The 24,772-nt window shown below is 41.5% G+C and overlaps 1 protein-coding gene across 1 annotated transcript; it reads left to right on the top strand.

Moving 5' to 3' along the window:
- Positions 1–23,368, top strand: LOC111853410 (mucin-6-like). Its single transcript, XM_072700100.1, has 32 exons — positions 1–67; positions 1,230–1,259; positions 1,442–1,664; positions 3,439–3,574; positions 3,716–3,761; positions 3,860–3,933; positions 4,013–4,217; positions 4,353–4,478; positions 5,006–5,126; positions 5,206–5,338; positions 5,451–5,528; positions 5,618–5,687; positions 6,583–6,720; positions 6,807–6,956; positions 7,057–7,136; positions 16,878–17,010; positions 17,294–17,540; positions 17,676–17,716; positions 18,488–18,576; positions 18,743–18,891; positions 19,216–19,354; positions 19,653–19,757; positions 19,854–20,150; positions 20,312–20,551; positions 20,802–20,958; positions 21,173–21,283; positions 21,423–21,564; positions 21,661–21,689; positions 22,217–22,419; positions 22,671–22,874; positions 23,031–23,234; positions 23,354–23,368. Exons 1-32 carry the CDS (start codon positions 16–18, stop codon positions 23,366–23,368), a joined length of 4,167 nt encoding a protein of 1,388 aa, XP_072556201.1. The 5' UTR covers positions 1–15.
- The last annotated feature ends 1,404 nt before the right edge of the window (positions 23,369–24,772 follow it).

Here is a 24,772-nt window from a genome sequence, read left to right as displayed (position 1 = left end):
TGCAAAGCTGGCAGCATGGAGACCCTTGTGTGGATGAAGCTCCTGACTGTCTTCTCGCTATTGTCCGGTACGATACTGCTTACTAATTACAATGGAAGTGGTTACATTTTTTTTCTTTCTTTTAGTAGACAATGGAAATCTGTACATTATTAATTGAAAGCTGTACTTTGAAATGTTTTGAAATACAGTGGTACATCAGTTCTCGAACTCATTAGAACTTGAATTTCTTAAAAGTCGAACTAACCAGTTCGAAAAAAAAATACCTAGAGCTCGATTGGAATCTCAGAAGTCAAACCGTGAACGCCGACCTAAGATAACTTGTAGGCGTGGGGAAATGAGTCACGGGCACGTCTCTCAGTGGAAACAAAGGGTAAAGCTTCAGTCTCAGCCTCGCATTCGCTGTGATAGCATCATGCATGTTTACACTAGCTGAATACATATATTTAGACAGTAAAAATACATTTAGACAATGATAGACAGTAACAGTAATTATTATTATATAATAAGATACATTTTCAAATAAAGATTTCTTATTAATTATTTTAATATTAATAATAAGCCATTAACAGAATTAATTATAATAATATTGCCATGCCGAGCGGGACCGAACAGAGACAAAGGCGCAGACGTATCGGGGAATACGGGGTTTAATTACAGGTAAGGCAGGCAAAACGCAGATGGACAATACAATGACCGGACTGGGGAAATAAACTGAAACGCGGAGGAAATACAGAGGACTAATGACAACAACCAGAAACAGCTGATCACACGGGGATTCCAAGTCAACAAGGGGGCGTGGCACACGGAAGGAGCGGACGATCGGGGGATGACACATTGTTTTTTTTTTAACTTTACACATTGTTTAGATACATTTATTTTCTTACTTTAAAAATTACTGTTTTGATAAATGTGCTTAGATGTGTTTAGTACAGTATTTGCTTTTCTTGTTTTGTCCTGTTCATTTTGCGTTTAATTGCTAAAAAAAACGTTTTGGTGTAATTTTTTGGGGCCGGGAACCAATTAATTGGTTTTCCATTATTTCTTATGGGGGAAATTTGATCAGAACTCGAACTTTTTAGGATTCGGTCCGGAGTTCTGAATGGATTAATTTCGAGTTCTGAGGTACCACTGTATCTCCATTGATTCATCTTGTACATTCCAACAATCATTGCTTATCAGCAGGGTCAGAGTGTATATGATATATTATGCATCTGTTTTTATATTTTTAGGCCAGATTGCGATTACAGCAGCAGGACCATGTAAGTAAATGCAGTTTGTTATGACCTACTCAAACATAAATTGTCATAGCATTACCATAAATCAGCAATCAGTTACATAGACATAAAGAATGTCTTTAAACTCGTCTTGAGGAATGTATTAATTACTCTTAAAGGTCATGCTTGTTAGTCCTTACTGAGCTTGGTTTGTTCTCCCTACTCAGTGGTGTGTGAGACCTACGGAAGTGGTATCATCCAGCCCTTATATGACGACTCGTTTTATGTGAGAACCAGCTGTGCTACTGAATTCATCAGCTTCACCTACGGAAAGGTGGATTGCCGTATCACTTTGACCCGAGATGATGGTCTGATTGTCAAGGCCATGATTGACATTAACAAAATGAAGACGGTCCTTGAAAATGGCATTTTCCTTGTAGAGGGCAACAAGTAAGACTCCTAACTCTACTCAACATCTCTCTCTGTACATACTTATCTGAACATCAGGTGTGGTTTGCTGTCAAGGTGTAGTACAGGCAGACTCTGCCTGCACAGAAAGCCAAAGTGGATGGTATAGGAACTGTGTGTGGACGGTAAACAAACAATACTGAGGCTAAATTGAAGCACATTTGCATTGGACAATGTCCTGGCAATGTACCAAATTGGGGAAATCTGCAATCTGCTACTAGTTCCAGCTTTTAAAGAGCTACCTCAGAAAGAAACACGTTCACCAATGCTCTTCAATACCATCAAGCTGTGATCGAATATTCCTGAAAAGGCAATTAGGAGATACTTTTAATGACTGATTAAGATTACCACAAAATCTATTCCTAAATTTACCTAGCATTAGGTAATCTGGGAATGATACAAAAAAACGTAGTAACATCCGACTGTATCCATTATTTTTTATTAATGTTTACATACATTAGGTACGGTGGCCGAGAGAGCTCAACGCGCTGCAACTTCAAAAAACACATGCAAACAGAAAAAAAACCGCAACAAATTAAGAAAACGTCTCCATCAGTTTGACAACACAGGCGCTGCAAATACGGAAACGCGCTGCAAACACACGAATGCGCAGCAAACACACGAACGCGCTGCAAACACAAAAAACACGATGCAAACACAAAAAACGCGCTGCAAATAGAAGACCACAACAGAAATGTTTCAGGGGGACCTCAAAAAGTGACGAACCCATCTGGGAGCTGATTATTTCTGATTAGGTCTTTTGGATATTATTAGACTAATCTGACGAATCACACACTTAACTGTGGAACGTTATTAATTTAATTGCCAATAAATATCTAAATAAATATATGCAAATAAATGACAAAATTCTGCAGTGCTTCATTAATGGTTAAAATCAGGTCAAAATTCATTACAGATTGATAGAAAAAAATATATTTTACAATTTATTCAGACCCTTAATAATAAAGAACAACGGAATACAAATAAAGCATGCTAAAATCGGTAACATTGTTGTTTTTTTAGATCAAAATGTATTGTCCATTCTGTGGCTTTCAGCGGCCAACTTTGCACAAATTTTGTAGCTCATGTGGGCGAAATGTTAGTTTTGTCGTGGAGAATGACCCTAAACCTGCAGGTGAGGACCAGTGGCCTGTACTATACGAAGCGGGGTTACTGGCTTATCGGGGTAACTTGTCGGATTTAAGGTAGTCTGGGCAAAATGTAAGTGAACGAATATGAAGTCCATTTAAACTGTGGTACCTTAAATCCGACAAGTTACCCCGATAAGCCAGTAACCCCACTTCGTAGTACAGGCCACCGGTGTCATGCCAGGCTGTGCCCAGAGGTAATCTGAACAAATAATCAGCTCCCAGATGGGTTCGTCACTTTTTGAGGTCCCCCTGAAACATTTCCGTTGTGGTCCCTGCTATTTGCAGCGCGTTTTTTTGTGTTTGCAGCGCGTTCGTGTGTTTGCAGCGCGTTTCCGTATTTGCAGCGCCTGTGTTGTCAAACTGATGGAGACGTTTTCTTAATTTGTTGTGGTTTTTTTCTGTTTGCATATGTTTTCTGAAGTTGCAGCGCGTTGAGCTCTCTCGGCCACCGTACATAAGCCATTATAGCAGAAATGAGTATGATCACAGACCCAACATGTAGCTTGAACATGAATGTGATCACAGACCTGACGTGTAACCTGAACGTGAGTGTGATCATGGACCTGACGTGTAGCACAAAGCTCACTGCTGCCTGCTTTCCCTAGTGTCACCCTTCCATATGATGACATGTACCTGCATATCTTCCAATACGGCATCTACACCAAACTAACAAGCAGAATCCTCCCTGCATCTACATCCATCATATGGTACAATGAGAACAGTAAGATCACCACCTTTCGGGTAAGAGCCCATTCGTCAGTTCTGAATGTTGTTTTATGTATTACACAATAAATAAAGAATCAGAAATCAGCTTTATCCAAGAACTTTGCAGGTACATGGATTTTTTTTCGTCATTGTTGTGAATGATGAACAATTTTTTAGGTGGAGCTGGATGACCAACAAGTGTCTGTAACTTCAGGATTTTGTGGTGGGTTCCTTTTACCAACATAAATATGAGTCATGACGTGTTTTACTGATGATAAGCTTCTGTACCATCATACTATATGTCTGTCTATTTCACTGCAGTGGGTAACGACATGAAGAATATCATTTCTGATAGTTCTTGTTTGACAACAACTATCACACCTGCCGAAACAACGGTTTGTGTTCCCAAACAATCTTCATGCCAAAAGATTTTACTTTATCTTTTCTTGGACTGATGACTCTCTCTTTTTCCAGGATTGTGATTATACATCCGATGTTGTTACCTGTCGAGATCTTCCCGTAGGCAGTTCTTTGATAGAACTTTGCCTAATGAATATTGTGGATATAAGCAAAAAAAACGAAAAGAATGTTACCTGTTCATATTATCACGAAAATGTGCAAAGCTGTGACCAGAGCAAGTATGACAGAGTCAAGGACTGGAGGACACAGACAGGCTGCCGTAAGTAGCTTTTTTGCTGTATTACCACATTTCCTCTAATATACATGATAAGACTTAACATGCTGTTAAGGGCTCAGTGTTCTCCCCGTGGGTATTCAATATGCCTTTGAATATCTTCTTTTCTTACCAAACCAGCACCACCAACCTGCCCTGGTAACCAACAGTTTCAGGAGTTTGGCAACCCCTTTTCACCAACGTGTTCCAATCCCACTTTGGACACAAGCACCCAAAAAAATATCAGCACGTGTGTATGCCCACAAGGTGAGGATCACTTCGGTGGGCAATCCAGCAGAAGCACTGGGGATCGTACAAGGATTCACAGGATATTGTTACGGGACGCGGCAGAATGAATATATGCTATTTTGGCTTAGAGGAAAATTGGGTTACTTAATGACTGTAGACTGAGACCATTATACTTTCAAGAAACACCTCAAAACCCATACATTCCAGGAACACCTATATAACCTGATACAACTTAATGTTCCCTGAATGTTATTAATGTTGCACTTTCTGCTCATTGAATAGTTGCCTCATTAGGCTCTTGCCTTGTTTGGAAGATGTTGTGTAGCTATTGTTCCAGTACTGCTTACACTTGTACCTGGCCATTCATTGGAAGCTCAGCCTAGTTTCACTTATGCCTAGTCAGCTACCTGACAGCATGTTTGTTAATGATGTGGTATTTGCCTCACTTGTACATCACTTTAGACAAAATGACCTGCTAAATAAAATAAATGTAAATCTGTACTGTTCATACCTCACAAGAACACTGTCGCAATGTTGCATGTTAGGGATGGTTCTGAATGATCTTCAAGGGCTACAGAACTGTGTGGCTGTGAAGGACTGCCCATGTACATACGCAGGAAAGTTATACGAGCCACACGCACAGAGAAGAAAGAAATGCAGATCATGGTAAGGAACCGATTGACGTTGTGTCTGCTGCTAATTATAACCGGCTAACAAGGGTAAAGCCATCTCATCTTTCATACAGCACATGTGAGAGTGGAAAATGGAATTGCATCGAACAGCCCTGTCCCTCAACCTGCGCAATCACAGGAGAGTCTGTGAAGACTTTTGACGGTGTTCAGTACAGCCTGCCTGGATGGTGCACTTATGAAGCCTCGGTACGTATGGAAGAGAAGTACAGGTGCAACTGCGGCTGCCCCATTAAGAATGCAGAGCCCCACAGAGAATACAGAAACTGTATTAGTATCATGTCATCTTTATTTTGAACAGGGGAGCACATGGACTTTATCCATTCAACTGACAAAGAAAACCGCTTCCATCGAAATAGTTTCTCTAAGAATTCAACAGGTATGTATATTGGCTCTTTAGCTGTGTTAAGAGATGAAATATCATTTACCATGTCATACTAACTCATCAATGTCAAATTCCAATTGCAGGAAACTTATACATTCAGCAAGATGAGTGTGAAAGTTGATGGGGAAGATATCAAGGATTTCCATCAGACTGGTCTGTACTACTTCCTGATGCTATTAAATGCATTGTATCATATACCACTCAACACGGAGGTTATTCTCTGGAATAGTTAAATTGCTACATTGATTCAAAGTAATAAGAATATATTTTAATATTACAGATACCTTTTAGATGGACAAGTTACAATGAACAGTAAACTTTACACGGCACTGCATCCCCCTTGGGTGGTGGTGGTGGGGGGGGGGGGGGTGTTTATGTGCACTGATACCTTCACATGCCACTAGTGGGAACCACAGGTATTTTACTTTTAGTTTGACAACCACTGGTTAAAGTAAATAAATCAATTTAACACTAACTTTAAAGATTCTGTTAGAAGTTTAAGTGGTGTTAACATATAATACTTTTATTTTAAAAAATTGTCGGACATGTGGGCTGAACTAAAATACATCATAAATCTTTGTTATCTTGCTTTATGTTAACCTTTGCAATGCATCTGCTTATGCATCATTATGAGGGGCTGTAAGGGACATTACTCAGAATTACCATGTATATACATATATGAAGCCAGTCATTCACATACTATACTGAAAACTGCACACACATACTAGTGAAATCTCTTACATACACTACTGAAACACTCGTACACAAATTATTGAACAATTATATGTTTACATACACAACTGAAAAGCTCTCGCAACAACTAGTGAAACCTTTTACATGGACTGCCGAAAAGCTTTTACTCACACTAGTAAACTGAAAAATTTCCTCTCACATATATGAAACCAAAGTCATTCACATACTGTACTGAAAATCTCACAAGTAAAAAGCTCTCATAAAAACTAGTGAAACCTTTTACAAACACCACTGAAAAGCTATGCTAGGTGATTGTCCAGGGTGTCCCCACTCTCATTTCTGTTAATGTTCTCAGAAAATGTGACGGCATTCTGGCAGTCTTCCACATATGTTGAACTGCACACTTCATTTGACATGAACGTTCAAGTCCAAGTATCATCAAATATCAAAGTCTACATAACATCACCATTAACTGAGAAAGGCCAAACTAAAGGTATGATTTGTCTTATCACGAGAATTCATTATTTCCTTTTTTCCCCTAAGTATCTAGATTTACATGTGTAAATGTATGTCCTTCAGGAATTTGTGGGAACTACAATGGCAACACCAATGATGAATATATTTCGTCCTCTGGAATAACGTTGAGCTCTGCAGAGGTGTTTGCCAAGTCCTGGTCGCAGGGCGACTGCCCGGACAAAGACAAGAAAGACTGCTCTTCCATAGACACAGGTAGCAAAACAATTTGTGGGCTTGGGGAAAAAACACCATGTTAATATTTGCTATTTAACATAAAGTAGCAGACCATAATATGCTATTTTGATTTTTGTAGAAGCCTGCCAGTATCTGAAGGATCCCACAGGAATATTTGCTAAGTGCCAAAGTGTGGTGCCATCTGAACAATATTTCCAGGTAAGAGCAACACTAAGCTATGAAGTTAGAGATAGTACTACTGAAAATACTAGGGGACTATTACTCCGCCACCGGAGTGTGAGTGTGAGTGTGGATGGGTGAATGTGAGGCATAAATTATAAAGCGCTTTGAGTACTTGTAAGAGTAGAAAAGCGCTATATAAATGCAGTCCCTTTACCATTTACTATTTTACTGAAAAAAACAATTTTTTAATTATAATTATTATTGAATGAATATATTTATTATTATATTTATTCAGCTTCACTCAACAACCTAACTGTGTACAGGCGCTTTCCCAGCACCAAAACCTTTTTCAAGAACTAGGAACTTTTGTTGTGTGCTTCTCCTCCCTCCTTTTCTGTGCCATTGTTATGCAAACAGATAATGTAAATTCTCATTTATTGGAATGAAGCAGTTTTTGCAGAAGCAGGAAACTGCTCTGACCCTGATGCAGCTTGCATTCTTGGGAGTGAGCTTTGAACAGAAAGAGAAAAACAATGGGAAAAAATAAATCTTTAACATCAAAACATTTATGATAAAAATCATTCAACATGTTCATAAAAAGTGGAGTATGTCCGCTGATTAACTGTATCAGAAACAGTTCTCTTATTGCTATTCACCATCTAGCTGTTCACATAATAGTTAAATTACAATTGCATAGTTAATTGTCATGGTTGCGGGCAGCTCGGGCACGAGGCATGGTACACAAAAAAGGGCGGACGACCCACTTGCGACTCCAGGAAAACAAAACAGGGTTTATTAAATAAAACAGAAAGAAACTACAAAATCAAAACGGACCACGAGGGGTCAAAAACTAAATAACAAAAACCAGATACACATCTAACATCAACTCCCAAATACAGACCAAATACAGACCAAATACAGACCAAATACAGACCAAATACAGACCAAATACAGACCAAATACAGACCACACAACAACACAATCAATCAACAATGAACCACTAGTGAACTAAACTCAGGCAGGAACTTAAATAGGAAAACTGAACAGAGTAACGAGGCAGCAGGAGTGAGACAAGCAATTAACCAATTGGGGAAGGTGCAGGACAACGAGCAATCAGGAAAACACACAAGGGCAGGCACAAGAACAGGAAACAGGTGGAACTAATTAACTCAGGGAACTGGGACGGGAAAACTAAGACTGACAAAGAAGGAAACAGCATCTACACTAGGGAATAACAGACAGGTAGAAACACAAGTAGGGGCACATAGAACTGAACCAAATACAAATCACAGAAACCAGAAAAACTTGTACAAAGAAACACTGGGGAGCAAAATACAAAAACAGAGGAGGCGGGATTTGAACACAGGACAGAAGGGTACTCACAACCACATGCTCAACACATTGAGCCATGTGGCTAGACAGGTAACAGGGGAGAACAAAGACTAACACAAAGAACGGGATGACCAGCACCACCTGCTGGTCAAACAGGGAAGGGACACGGAAGGACCACAGCAGGGGCTGACCCTGACAGTTAATAAACAGTTAATCATTTTTAGAAGTTAATATACTATTAGTTGTTAGAAGTAAATAAACTTAATGAAACAAACTGTTAATTCAATTTATGAACATTATATTAAGAATATGAGCCTTTAAATTACATGGTAATGAGCATCATGAGTAACGGTAATGAGATGCTCTTAACTAAGTTGGCAAATAACTTGAAATGCTGTCATACTACATGACCTCTACCTCTGCTACATTTTGAAGTCTTATATCGTCTTTTCTATCCCAAAAAAAATGTCATATTTTTTTAAAAGTAAAGATTATCACCCCCACATTGGTAATGATAATCGACAGTGTAATAGGAGGAAAATGCAATGTCATTTATAAAAATTTCATAACATGAGAGAAGAGAGAGCAACTGACTTTGTGTCAAACTGCATGGGACAGTTTAGTTTTTAATAGGAAGATAAAGTCGGTTTGCTATGAAGAGAAAAAAATAGTGCAGCCATGATCATTTTCAATATAATATTTTTTTGTTACATACCAAAAATATACATATCTAGCATAATTGTACATATTTTTACAAGACACTACATGATTTTATTTTATTTATACAAATATAGGACTTTTTAGGGGATTAAAAGGAATAATGTATCTGGATGCATTTCGTAATTGAGAATTTACCAGGATTTTGTTTAATAATTATGAAAATTATGCAAAAATTATTAAAAACCAATTATCCTTATAGTACTATTCATTCTTGTTATAGAAAATATTATAAGTAATAGTAATAAAATGTTGTTTTTGTAAATTATGATTTAGGCATGTTCACAAAAACTTCGTGAGAATCACCCTAGTATATTTTTTGCTAATGTCTCCAAATTTCTATATCAGAAAATTTGATCACTAACCAATATACTTTCGTCTAATATTGGCAGTGATGCCGGTGAAACTTGCCAGCGCTTATTAGCAGGATAACATTACATCATTTTTTATTCTGTGGAAAGAAAAAGGTTGATCTGCTGGCCAGATTTTAGAAGAATATTGAACATGTCGTGGGTCATTTAAATGTTTTAGAGGAGTTTTAGTGCTATCTAGCCATCTAAGTGGTTCTGCTGGAAGTTGCCTAGTTTTGGAGATATCGGCCATAGAACGGTCGGGCTTCTCTCGAATATAATGGGAGTGAATGGCATTCTTTCTGTGGTGCCAGAAAAATACATCTGAAAAATTCAACAGCAGTGTTTCTTACCAGAAATCATGATCCAGTTATTGAAGACAATCCACAAACTTTGTATTGAGCAGTTTAATGTAGGAACTGTTTTCTTTTACCCAACTGCACACACTAACCATATCACTGTGCAGAAAATATCGGGGTCCTCAGTTGGTTGGTTTAGACTTTAGACTTATTTTTAATTGGTTTAGTTTAGAAAAGTGTGGTCATGTCCACTCTGTACATAAGTGTCACATGGGGGCTGCTGCAGCCTCCAGGAAGTCCAGTGTCACTTTTGCACAGAGAAACGGGACTTCCTGTATCAAAAAGGTGGTTTGTATATTATATAACAAGGTCTTCATACAAAAATGACAAAGTAATTTGACATTCAAAGTGAACAGTACAGTACTGTTTTTTTCAGAAATTGGTAATAAATAGACTGTATATGTTATCGTTCAGGCCAGCAGACTGTTGTGGGTAGAGTGCACAAGTATTATTCCTGAATTGCTACATTTAAAATATATATATATATATATCTGCTACCTTAGAATTTCCATTGAATAAGTGTTTGTGAAAATGTTGAGACTAGAATCTGAGCTTATTCTACGTTGATTGATGGTGCCAGTGTGAGTGTTCGTGTGCTTTGGGTTTGTTGGGATTAGTGTTGTTAATGTAAGCTAAAACAAACAAATGGACACTAAATAAAAGCAAATAATTTGCGAACTGAAACAAAAATGAAAACCATATTTACAAAAAAAAAAATGTGACGGACTTTAACCTGCAAAAATTATTGCCACACCACCAACCTCTTTTACCTTGTTTAATCATGGTATTTCTTTTAAAAGTTGTTATGGCTTCTGAGCTGCCTGTTTCTTCATCGGCACTTCAGTACTTTTCACTTCCATGATTTACCAATGAATTACCAAAGTAGCATGTGGCGTACTCCACTAACCGAATTTAATATGCATAAGGATACACCAAATTTATAGAGATTACTAACTTTTGGGTGGCACAATATGCATTTCATTATTATTTTAGGTAGGCAATCTGCGTATTGAATTGTGGGCCAAAATAATGTCCGTATAGTGTTGAAAAGCCATAATCTGTTATCTAAAGCCCTGCAATGACATACAATTTGTTGTCAAATTTAAATTAATAGTCAAGTTGATGTCCTGGAGGAAAATGAATCGTTTTGTCATGGCGGACATTGCGGAGTATAAGGAGGACACTGCTGCAGATCACGCAGGTGATGGAACATACAGTAGCTGAAAGAGGGAGGCATGAAGCTAGGACAGGCTTCCCTGTCGGTGTCAGTCTCCCTTCTCGGGATTCCCTGGAGGTGTCCTGTCCATGACAGTGCCTGCCTTCCCCGAGGACCACCACCCAGCGAACGAGCCCGCTCCCTGGGACAACTGCGCTCAAAGTCAGAGATGAGAGATGGATCCAGGACATGCCATGCTCGTACCCAGGACTATTCCTCTAGGCCTTATCCCACTGAGTCCACCAAATACTGAATGTCACGACCCCGGCAACGAACATCCAGCAAGTGGTGGACAGTGTGACCATATGGGGTTTGAGAAGGGAACCATGGAACGTAGGAAGGATCTGCCACATAGTTGCAGGTAGACGAAGATGAATTGCAGGGGGACACAAGCTTGGTAACTGGAAAAAGGCCCACAAACTGGGGCGCCAATTTATGAGACAGACTATGCAGAGGGAGGTCCCATGCACCTTCTGTCCCACATAGCGAGTGGGAGCTTTGGACCGGCGCCAACTGGCGTACTTCTCCATGCACTTACGGGAACGCAGCAGGAAGGCTCTGGCTCCGCTGATGGCACCAGAGAAACTGATGAACCAATAGGATCAGGTCAGGTTAGGGAACATGCGCTGATGCAGTGCATTGCCGCCCCCACCACATAACGAAACACCTTAAGGATTTGGGTATTTATCCAGGACACTCGCAATCCCAGACACTCAGACTCGTTCAATCTCTCCAGAGCCCTGATTATGAGCCTCCACTGACTCCATGAAGATCACAGCATCGTTGGCAAAGTCAAGATCAGCAAATTTTTCTTCACCAACAAATGCCCTACAGCTGCTGGACCCCACAAACCTGCTCAACACTTAGCGCATGCAAGCATTGAACAGAGCAGGAGCAAGAATACACGCTTGGCAAACCCCCAAATCAACTGGGAAGAATGCAAAGGTTCTCCCTCCACTCTGCACAGCACTCACAGTACCACTGTGCAGGCCGGCCATGATGTCCAGCAACTTTGAGGGGATCCCGCAAAGTCGCAGGATGTCCCACAGGGCAACTCGATCAACTGAGTCAATAGTTTTACAAAAATCAACAAAGGCTGCCAACCGCTGCCGATTTTCACACTTCTGCTCGATGAGAACCCTCAGTGCCAGGATGCAGTCGATGGTAGACGCTCTTAGGTGCTAAACCAGACAGCTCCAGTCAATGGTAGGAGAACAAGTGATCACAGATCCTGTTAAGGATGACCATAGCAAGGACCTTACTCTGCACTGAGAGCAGTGTTATCCCTCTAGTTGCCGCAATCCAGGCAATCACTGTTCCCTTTCCAGATAAGGACTACAAGTTCATAAAAAGTTGGGATGATGCCTGACTCATGGGCATAAATCCCGGGGGGGCAGCGGAGGGGACATGTCCCCCCCTATCCGAGGGTTGTCCCCCCAAAAAAAATTATAAAAAAAATAATTGCACTATCTATTGTGAAAAATATATTTATGTATACCTAAAATAATTCTGTAAGTAGAAAAAAAAACAAACGCAAAAAATGCATTTAGAAACAGTTGAGTTCCCCCTCCCCTTCCTCACAGTGGTTTGGCCAACTGCCTGCTTTCCCAGGTCATCTCACCTACTCTACTCACACAAATCAGGTGTGTGGCTGCGGCTCAATTAATGTTGAACTCCAGTAAGAACTCCAATAAAGTATTTTATTCACTTTTAATAAAGCGATTCTCTTTGATGTAGTTGATGCAGACTCATTCATAAATTAGTTGCAGCAAAAATGCTGATTTCCGATGTAATTTTCCATGAATCTGCTACAGTATGTTAGCGATTAAAATATTACTTATCTAGTTAACGTTAGCTTGTTTACAATAGCTTGTTGCATAGTGCACTGCAACTAACACGCCAAAGCCGTTTCCAATGCATTGTTTTATTTGTGACGACTTGGCATAATGTTAACTTAACATTAACGGCCACAATTAGCATATTGTTTAGCTGTGCATTTACTAAATGAGCACTGTGCTACGTCCGAACTGACCCCACTGTATTTTTTTGTATAATCAATTTCTATTATGCATTTAAACAGTCATGTTTAAATTTTATTGTATGTTGATGGCTTGACTGTAAACAACATAACAAACAATGCAATAAGTAGTTTTGAAGAAAAATCTGCTTTGTCATTGAACCTGAGAAAAACTTTGAAAATAACCATAATGACGCAGTCTCCATGTTACAATAATAATGATAGAAGCAAAGTTTTTCATTGTGGGGACTTATCTTTATAAGTACAATTTGACTGTATTATTTGTGTCTCCTTCAGAAATTGCTCATGAGAAATTTTATATTTATTGCCCCCCCCCCTACTGTTAAATGAAATTTACGCCCATGGCCTAAAGATTGCTTGCAATACAAGGAGGACAGCCTTACCACCAGCCTGGAGAAGTTCACCCTGAATACCACAGATCCCTATGGCCTTCCCTACCCCCAGCTGATTCACCTTTCAGTGAGATTGAATGGTTCACAGCTGACGAGGATCAGCCTCAAGAATCATGCACCCAGAGATGACCAACATCTTAGTCAAAAGATCAGCTTTAAGAAACTGCTCAAAGTAGCCAGCCCAGCGGATCCCAACTGCAGTGTCTGTAAGGACGGTTCCATCATTTGCCTTGACTGCCAATCTCCGAGGAACAGATTCAGATTTACATAATGCTTTGATTCCTCTGTAAGCAGGACATGGGTCTCTAGACCAGAGGTGGCGTGTCACCTGCTCACCTGCCCTCACAGCTATCCTCCTCAGTTCCTGGTACAGACTGGAGTTGTGCACTGCGACTCCCCTCCATAATATCCAGGGTGCCCTGCGAGATGAAACACCTCCTTCTGGGAACTCCAGCAACACCAACACAACCCTTGGCAACCTTCAGAGTCTTATTATGGAAGGTCTCCCACATCACATTACAGTTGGCAGTCACACCCAAGTCTGCAAGTTCCTTATACAAACGTGTGCAAACTAATCAGAAACAACTTGATCTTGGAGTCTGGCTAAGTCCAGCCTCATTCTCGTAGTAGGTGGTAGCCTACTGGATCTAAGCCGAATCTTTAGAGCAGCAACAACAAGTCTGTGGTAGGAATTCACAAACTGGGCACTTCTCTAGACCCTGCAGTTCTGCAGGAGCCTCCAGCGTCTGCTCATGAGGACCGATCTCCTTCACTGTACCACCAGTATTGTAGTATCAAATCCAATGATGCGGCTTGGGGTGTTGGAACCAGGATTCAGCAACCTGCAGCCCCTGACCTTTCGCAAAGTCAAGGAACAAACCTCACCTTGTGGGCACCCATCACCCACTGAGTGAAGTTGTGAGTAAATTGTCTCCCTCAAAGAGACATCACTTACCGCGGTTGGGGCATACACTGAGACAACAGACAAGACACCAAGACCCAAGGAGAGCCCCAAAAGTAGGAGTATCCACCTACAGAGATCAGACCACTCCCTGGTCTGCGTACCTCTTCCTCCAATACAGGAAACAATGGAGGTTGATAACATAGACAACACTGGAATGGGGGCATCCCTGTAGAGAGTTTTGGGCGTATTCCATCCAAAGGAGGAAAACACTGCAGGATACAGGCAAGTGGGAGGCCATGCAACGCAGCATCCATTCTAGGTCCTGTTGGCTCTCTTGGTCTGACTATTGAACTGTAGGTAAAATCCAGATGAAAGCCTAGCTGTAGCTCCAATCAATCTACAGTATTCCTGGAAATAAACTGGGGATGGTAGTCCATGCAACTTGAAAACGTGGTCGACAAGTAACTGTGCCATCTCCTTTGCCATGGGTAGCTTGGACACTGTAACAAAATGCAGAGCTTTAGAGAAGCGGTCAATGTCTGTGAGAATACCAGTGAATCTTCTGGAAGGAGGAAGACCAGACTCAAAGTCCAAAGCTACATGAGACCCAGGGTGACGGGGAATGGCAAGGGGTTGCAATAGCCCGGCTGGAGCATGGGATGGGTTCTTCTTACGAGCACACGTGGGACAAGCAGCAACATAGACATTGATGTATTGAAGCATAGCTGGCTACCAGAAACACTGGTCAAGTAGCATTCTGGTTCGATGCACCTTTGCAAGCTAAGAGAGAGTCATGCCCCCACTGGAGGACCTGTGAACGTAAAAAATTAGGGACAAACAGTCGGTTTGATGGACAGGCCTCCTCAACTCCTCAGGAAACTGAGATGAGGTGAACAAGTCAACAAGGTGATAATATGAGCAATCTGAGGGAACGGACGGCTGCAACCCAAAAATTAAAGAACATTGGGGCAAAAACGAATGACAGGTTCCCAGAACGCCATTATACTGCAGGGGAAGAGGTAGGTGGGGCTCACTGACCAAAGAACAAATAATTTGACAACTGGAATTGAGACATTGCATCTCAGCCACTAACTCTGTTAATCCGACGTTAAGACTCCAGGGACTCACAGGTTGCGGTGAGTTCTGACTGGTGATGCCCAAGCAGAGCACCCTGCTTATCCAGGTCTTCAGTGAGATGCTGATAGCTAGTCTGGTCCATGGGGTCCATCCTGATGGCGAGATCTTCTGTCACAATGGGCATCATGGAGAATAAGCAGGATACTGCTGCGGATCAGACAGGCGAAAAGTCTTTAATAACTTGGCAAGCTTACACTTTCACATCGGTCATAGGCAGCAACCAAAAAGAACCCTTCAGAGACTTCCTTGAATAAACACATCTCGATAGCAGTAACCTTAAAATATTATACCCTGGAACCAGTGCATCAACTGCTTCCAGAATGTGCACTTAAGACACATTTACCATAGATAGGATTGACTAAATATAGGATAAACCAAACTTTACAGAGAGGGGCAAATTCCAAAAGAATTTAAAACAAGTTTTCACTATTAGAATGTTTTCTCCTCTGTGGTTTCCTGGGGGGTGTTCTACAAAGCAGGATTTCATTAGCCAGATAACTTAAGCTAAATGTAAGGATTGTCCAATAGGAATGTCACTTACCTCTCTTCCTGTTGAACATTTTCATGTTTAGCTTAAGGTATCCAGTGAACTGGGAAATCCAATTTTGTGGTAAACCCCTTGGCATAAAGCTCACTTATCAGACACATAACATCCATTTAACATAGGAAAAAGACATACAATACAAGATAAAACACAACAGTATAAAAAGAGTGCCAAAAAGAGATATTTATATGTGATACTACCATTCAGTTAAACTAGCTAGATAACTAGCTATCATTTCATGCAAATGGAACTCTGCCATTTAAACAGCTTAAGGTGATTTAAATGTTTCCTTAGCTAGCTAGCAAACATAGCGACTAGGCAACAGCAGCAATCAGGAACACATTTTCTGTTAAATATCTCAAAATGAGCTGAACAAGAAAAGACAGTATTGTGTGTGAACACAACCCACAAGGAGGTGGAGCTGGACTCCATTTTTAACCTTGGGTATAATAGAGTGAGGAGAGAGATGCGCCTGTTTTTCTTTTCCACACCTAAATAAACTTATTAGAGCTTTATAAGAGCGTCTGCCAAATGACAATGTAATATAGCATATTAGTGCTGTTAACCAGGTGAATTCCATAATGTGTGCATGGGGCAGGAATGCGGCTTTCTGGGTGAGTAATCAAGGCATTGGATTAGATGATTCTTTGGTTGGACTGATGTGTGTGTTCTTGCCATGGTGCCAAGAGTTTGATGTGGCCGGCCGCTACTGAGAAATGTTACCAGCAGAAACAATGACCCGTGATGTATGGACTTCACAACCTCACCATCTGTCTGCATGTTTGTAGGATTGCACAGAAAGCTTATGCCAGTGCACCGGCAGTGGGCAGGAGTGTCTATGTGTGGCCCTGGAGAGTTATGCCAAGGCTTGTGCCAATCAGGATTCCCCGGTGGGTGACTGGAGGAAGGCTACAAACTGCAGTAAGTGCGCCAGCTGTCACCTGCCCCGGCAAGAGCAGGATATGCTATTGTCCAGCGTGGCATCTTCTGAGAGGAAGTCGACTTAGCAAACCTCCAGTGCCACGCCTGGCAGGCTTCACTGCCGCACCCCCCCTCACCGTCCGAGACAAAGTGAAACTGGCCAGTTAGCTTTGCCAGGGTGGGATTGCCGGCAGTGAAGCTTGCCCAGGGTATCACATCAGCTTTAAACTGCACTGCCTCTCTGTGTTCAAACCAAGGTGTGACCCTTTAATTTGCGTTTCAGCTATAAAGTGCCCCAACAATCAGAGGTTTGACTACGACACTCAGGCCTGTAATAGTACCTGCCGGTCTCTGTCGGGCCCCGACCCAACTTGTGAGGTGGATGACGCCCCGGTGGACGGCTGTGGGTGTCCTGATGGCAGCTTCCGGAATGACCAGCAGACCTGTGTTTCTCAGCCAGAATGTGCGTGTTACTACCAGGGAATTGTCTTCTCAGGCTCTGACCCAACTTACATCAAAGGACAAAAATGGTGAGTTTCACAAAGTCCGTTGTTCTGCAGGTGGCATCACTGGGATCTGATTGTAACATGAAGCCTTACACCTACTGGCACAGTTGTGATCATGCTAATCTGAATGTATACAAATGTCCTCTTTGTTTATTATAGCACGTGTGAAAATGAGAAACCCAGCTGCTCACCAACAGAAGGTAAAGTCAATCCTTCACCTAATGACATATTGTAATGTAATGTGCGTCCAGTCGCTGATCTGAGTAGGACAGCTTCTACAAAGTTTATGTTACACTCTACTTCTTGTTATAGTGTATACTGATTAATATCTTATCAGTCCATGTATTTAAAAACTGCTTTTCCCGGGGAGGACAGTGTTGATTATGATCATAAATGTTTGAGTATGAGTTTGTTTCTGCAGATAAACGTATACTCTGCATTATGTACATTTTATACAACAATCAACAACATACTATGTGTACAGAGATTATACAAATATGGCAAAACAATAACTTATTTAAACCTAAGATGTGAGGCAGTCAGACAAAAAGGTCAGCAACACACTGTACTGTCGGCATTTTCTGCTGTTACTAAACTGGATTTCAAATGAAAATTGAGAATAATATAAAAATAATAACAAAAAAAACCCCAAATATATGTATGAAAACACTGCTCCATATGACAAAAAGTAATTTTTTTATGATTTTTTGTTTTATATTTCAGTTTGCAGTCCATTGAATTTGAAGTAACAAAATACTCCAATTCCTTGAAGTACCCTTAGTTAATAATTTGAATGATACTGTGATAACTATTAAAATGTTGAGATAACATATTTCGCCATATCACCAAGCCCTGCAGTAGACAGATCACGGCCAACACAACGGACCTGGAATGTCTGCATCTCATAAGCTCTATTTTTTAGCAATAAAGTTGTGGGAAACGGTGTTCTGACTGTGTGTGTGGTTTTACAGAGTGTCCTTCACCAAAGATATATGAACACTGCTCACATGCATCTGGAAGTATGGCAGCGAGAACGTGTGAAACCCTGTACAAGCCAAAAGTATGTGCAGACAACTGAGAAGTAATAATTTAGCTCAGAGAAAGGAGTCTTTGTAAAGAGCTTTGCTCATCCGAGTTAGTCTGACATTGTCTTGTAGGAGTAAGCAGGTGTTTTGTGAAATGAAGACCTGTATTAACCGACAAGATGTGCATTTCCGTCTTTTCAGAGTGACATCTGTCAGGTCGGGTGTCGCTGTCCAGATGGTCAATACGAAGACAATTATGGCGCATGTGTTACCCAGGAGAAATGCACTTGCACATTTGAGGGACGGACATACAAGCCAGGAGACAATATAGAATTGAAGTGCCACAGTTGGTAAGTCAACGGTCATCTCTGCTGGTTTGGAAAGGAAACTACTTCACTTTTACTTCACTTCACTGAGGACATGAGGCAGGAACACCTTGGACTGTAATGCTAAAACTTCACAGGCACAGACACAGTTACACACAAAATCAATGTCAAAGCACCATTTCAACTAACTGCATGTTTTTTTTTGTATCCAATCCAATGAACCACCATGCTGCTCAAGTAAATGACTATTTTAAATTAAATTTACACACTTTGTGTAATTAGTATCAATTCAATCAGAATAGTACAGATCCCAAAGAGGCCTCCTGACTGTGTATCCTAACTTCACAGCACTTGTACAAATGGGACGTGGGACTGTATATCCCTGCCGTGTCCCGGGAAGTGCCAAGTGTTTGGGAACGGCTACTACCAGACGTTTGACTCCAAGTGGTACCACTTCGACGGGCACTGTCAGTACACGCTGGTTCAGGTGGGTTTGGTGCTGGAGCGACGGCCATTGCTGTACGCATTTCTGCTGTTGCTCTAGTGAAGGAAATAGAACAAGCCTGAAAAAACCTTAAGCAAACTTATCATGTGAGATGTTTTTTCTTTTCTTTTTTTCAAGTAAAGTCACAGGTACAATCTTCCCACGTATGACTATACTGTAGTAAAATGCTAATATTTTAGCATGTAGTGCTATGTGACTCCGGCTGGAGAATAAGGAGAAAGGTTGGGTTTGCTGTTCTTGGTTTGAACATGGCTGCTGCACCATTTCCCCTGTTTACCAGGACAACTGTAAGACAAGCAACAGCACATTCTCCATCACCGTGGAGAGCGTTCCCTGCTGTGATGCCGTGTATACATGTTCTCGCACTATCGTGGTCAACTTCAAGGTACCCTGAACAAGTCAGGTCAAAGTGGCTTTTTGCACCCTTATTTTGCATATTCTTGTACTTGTTTTAACATGAGATTCCTCTCCCTTGGAACAGGGTGAGGTTCAACTGACGTTGCAGGACATGAATGTGACAGAGACAAGACGCAACCCTTTGTCTACTGACATTAGGTCCATGTACTCTGTCCACACTGTTGGCCTGTACATCATTATCTCTAGCCCAGACATTGGGATCGACATCATCTGGGACAAGAACACCAGAGTGACCGTCATACTGGATAAAAAATTGGAGGCCTGTAACTCAGTCTTTTGTTCCTATATATTTGTACACACAAACTGTGTTTTTGCTGCTAGGTTTTTAACTTTTAATATTGGGTATTTTCTACAAACCAATGTTTATCTCAATTGGAATAGCTGAGTAATATTCATTAGTATATGGTTTAAGCTGGTATCTCCACACAGCATTACTGAGCTGAGTGTACCTGTGAACCCAAAACTGTACAATTAGCACATGTTCCCCAGAAAGATACTCAACTCCATTTCTGTCAATAATAGACAAAGGTGTGCGGTCTCTGTGGAAACTTTGATGACAACATGATAAATGATTTGGAAACACGAGCACTAGCACTGGTGACCAGTGAGCTGGAATTTGGGAATAGCTGGAAAACTCACAGCCAGCCTTGTGCCGATGCCGTCAATGACACATTCATCTGTAAAAACGACTACTGTGCAACCTTGGCAGAACGTCGCTGCCAAATCCTCCTCAGTGACTCCTTCAAAGACTGTCACCCCAAGGTACAGGACTGCCTTTATTTCAGGACTCCCTCATCTCACAGAAATTGCCTCATTACTCTTAGGTATCACAGTGACTTCACTGCAGCAATCATTTCTCGTATAGCATTTTATTGGAAATACTATTTTATTCTGTGGGTAGATGGTCACTCACAGATCAATGGCTTATAATATTAAACCTTGGGGAATTAATGCCAAGTATAATTCTATGACATTAAAGCCCACACTGTTTTTTCTCATCTGTCTGTTGTAGGTGGACCCTCATTCATATTATGCAGCTTGTGTGAGGGAATCGTGTTCCTGTGATTTTCAAGGAAAGTTCCTGGGTTTCTGCACTGCTGTAGCATCCTATGCAGAAGCCTGCAGTGAGCACAGTGTCTGCATTAGCTGGAGAACACCGGATCTGTGCCGTATGTGTCTCCATCCATTTTAATTTCTGTTATTATAGCTGCATGTACAAAAAGTATAGAAATTCAACTGCCTCTTATTTCTTATGTAATTATATTTAACCTAAAACATTATAGGAATGAGCAGGGTTGTGCAAACAGTTTTCCTGTATATATCTTTATATATCCTAAATACTTAATTTTCTCTGCATAATCTTACTGTTTACCTTCATGCCAGCGGTTTTCTGTGACTACTATAATGAAAAGGATGAGTGTACCTGGCACTACCAGGCCTGCGGCCCAGTAAAAACCTGTGGAAAACCTTTCCCTTTTACTGGGAAGCTGGAAGGTAACTGTCGATGTGCTTTACATTCACACCTTAAATCATTTCATGTTTTCCAGCAGTTTGCTCACAGAAATATGACATATTTTTATAGGGAAATTTGTTTAGCAGAAAACCCATTGATGTTTTTCTAAATGCCACACAGGTTGCTACCCAAAATGTCCAGAAAATCTGCCATATTTCGATGAGAACAGAAGAAAATGTTCCTCTTTGTCACACTGCACATGTTACTGGAATAATGCTGTTATTCTCCCCGGTGCACAAATAAGTGCCCCAGACATGAGCTGGTAAGAAATGTGGCTGTAATCATACTTGATTAAATTACATATACTGAATTTGCTGATATGTTTGGTTAATGATTATACATGTGTATTTTTTTTCAGCTACTGTACCAATGGAAGTGTCACATGTAGTATGTATTACCTATTATATATTATTTTCTCTTTTAAATTCCAAGAAATGTTTTCTATGAGTTGTTCATGTATTATACTTTAATAGTAATATCAGTAGTAGCTGCATCAAACTCCAACAACAAAGACGTGCAGAATGGTGCACAGAATAAAGGCCCTACAGAGTGTACTTCAAAGAAGTACTTCAAAGAACGTAGTTGACAGACTTGTACCTCAGCATGTGTTAAATGCTGAGAGAAAACCTTACACAGTGTGCAACATACAGCTGTTAGTATAGAGAGGCCTTAAGATGGAGAAACAGAAGGTAAAAGACAATTCAGTTAAATGAAATAAGAGGCCAGGTGATACTCAGTCACTTATGCAGAGGATGTTAAACATAAAAACTTTGCTTTAGACACTGGGTGTAGGCCTGTGATTTTAATGCTTTTTTCTCACCTGGAGATAAAAAGACAGATGTTTGTGAATTCTTCTGTCTTGTTAATACGTAACATTTCTACTTGACTGACACTGGGTTTTTATTTGGGAATAGTACCTACCAAGCAACTCATAATTATTACTACACCATCTGCAAGTGGGTCAACCACAAGTATCACTGGACCAACTACAACTTGGTCAACCACGACTATCACCAAACCAACGACAACTGGGTCATCCACGACTATCACCAAACCAACCACAACTGGGTCAACCACGAGTATCACCAAACCAACCACAACTGGGTCATCCACGACTGTCACCAAACCAACTACAACTGGGTCAACCACGACTATCACGAAACCAACTACAACTGGGTCATCCACGACTATCACCAAACCAACTACAACTGGGTCATCCACGACTGTCACCAAACCAACTACAACTGGGTCAACCATGACTATCACGAAACCAACTACAACTTGGTCAACCACGACTATCACCAAACCAACGACAACTTGGTCATCCACGACTATCACCAAACCAACCGCAACTGGGTCAACCACGAGTATCACCAAACCAACCACAACTGGGTCATCCACGACTGTCACCAAACCAACTACAACTGGGTCATCCACGACTATCACCAAACCAACCACAACTGGGTCAACCACGAGTATCACCAAACCAACCACAACTGGGTCATCCACGACTATCACCAAACCAACTACAACTGGGTCATCCACGACTGTCACCAAACCAACTACAACTGGGTCAACCACGACTATCACGAAACCAACTACAACTGGGTCAACCACGACTATCATGAAACCAATTACAACTTGGTCAACCACGACTATCACCAAACCAACGACAACTGGGTCATCCACGACTATCACCAAACCAACCACAACTGGGTCAACCACGAGTATCACCAAACCAACCACAACTGGGTCATCCACGACTGTCACCAAACCAACTACAACTGGGTCATCCACGACTATCACCAAACCAACCACAACTGGGTCAACCACGAGTATCACCAAACCAACCACAACTGGGTCATCCACGACTGTCACCAAACCAACTACAACTGGGTCAACCACGACTATCACCAAAGCAACTACAACTGGGTCAACCACGACTATCACCAAACCAACTACAACTGGGTCATCCACGGCTATCACCAAACCAACTACAACTGGGTCAACCACGACTATCACCAAACCAACTACAACGGGGTCAACCACAGCTATCACCAAACTAACTACAACTGGGTCATCCACGGCTATCACCAAACCAACTACAACTGGGTCAACCACGACTATCACCAAACCAACTACAACTGGGTCAACCACGGCTATCACCAAACCAACTACAACTGGGTCTTCCACGGCTATCACCAAACCAACTACAACTGGGTCATCCACGACTGTCACCAAACCAACTACAACTGGGTCAACCACGACTATCACGAAACCAACTACAACTGGGTCAACCACGACTATCACGAAACCAACTACAACTTGGTCAACCACGACTATCACCAAACCAACGACAACTGGGTCATCCACAACTATCACCAAACCAACCACAACTGGGTCAACCACGAGTATCACCAAACCAACCACAACTGGGTCATCCACGACTGTCACCAAACCAACTACAACTGGGTCATCCACGACTATCACCAAACCAACCACAACTGGGTCAACCACGAGTATCACCAAACCAACCACAACTGGGTCATCCACGACTGTCACCAAACCAACTACAACTGGGTCAACCACGACTATCACCAAACCAACTACAACTGGGTCATCCACGGCTATCACCAAACCAACTACAACTGGGTCAACCACGACTATCACCAAACCAACTACAACGGGGTCAACCACGGCTATCACCAAACTAACTACAACTGGGTCATCCACGGCTATCACCAAACCAACTACAACTGGGTCAACCACGACTATCACCAAACCAACTACAACTGGGTCAACCACGGCTATCACCAAACCAACTACAACTGGGTCTTCCACGGCTATCACCAAACCAACTACAACTGGGTCAACCACGACTATCACCAAACCAACTACAACTGGGTCTTCCACGGCTATCACCAAACCAACTACAACTGGGTCAACCACGACTATCACCAAACCAACTACAACTGGGTCAACCACGACTATCACCAAACCAACTACAACTGGGTCAACCACGACTATCACCAAACCAACTACAAATGGGTCATCCACGACTGTCACCAAACCAACTACAACTGGGTCATCCACGATTAACACCAAACCAACTACAACTGGGTCAACCACGACTGTCACCAAACCAACTACAACTGGGTCATCCACGACTGTCACCAAACCAACTACAACTGGGTCAACCACGACTATCACCAAACCAACTACAACTGGGTCAACCACGACTATCACGAAACCAACTACAACTGGGTCATCCACGACTATCACCAAACCAACTACAACTGGGTCAACCACGACTATCACCAAACCAACTACAACTGGGTCAACCACGACTATCACCAAACCGACTTCAACTGGGTCATCCACGACTAACACCAAACCAACTACAACTGGGTCATCCACGACTATCACCAAATCAACTACAACTGGGTCATCCACGACTATCACCAAACCAA

The sequence above is a fragment of the Paramormyrops kingsleyae genome, chromosome 1 (genome assembly GCF_048594095.1).
Source record: "Paramormyrops kingsleyae isolate MSU_618 chromosome 1, PKINGS_0.4, whole genome shotgun sequence".
Lineage (NCBI taxonomy): Eukaryota > Metazoa > Chordata > Actinopteri > Osteoglossiformes > Mormyridae > Paramormyrops > Paramormyrops kingsleyae.
This window is presented reverse-complemented; position numbering and strand designations above follow the sequence as displayed.

Excerpts from the sequence above, each read along its gene's own strand:
- LOC111853410 (XM_072700100.1), top strand. The coding sequence starts at position 16 with ATGGAGACCCTTGTGTGGATGAAGCTCCTGACTGTCTTCTCGCTATTG. Across the intron at positions 20,552-20,801 it reads TCAAAGACTGTCACCCCAAG|GTGGACCCTCATTCATATTA; the intron begins GTACAGGACTGC and ends TGTCTGTTGTAG. Across the intron at positions 20,959-21,172 it reads GAGAACACCGGATCTGTGCC|CGGTTTTCTGTGACTACTAT; the intron begins GTATGTGTCTCC and ends CCTTCATGCCAG.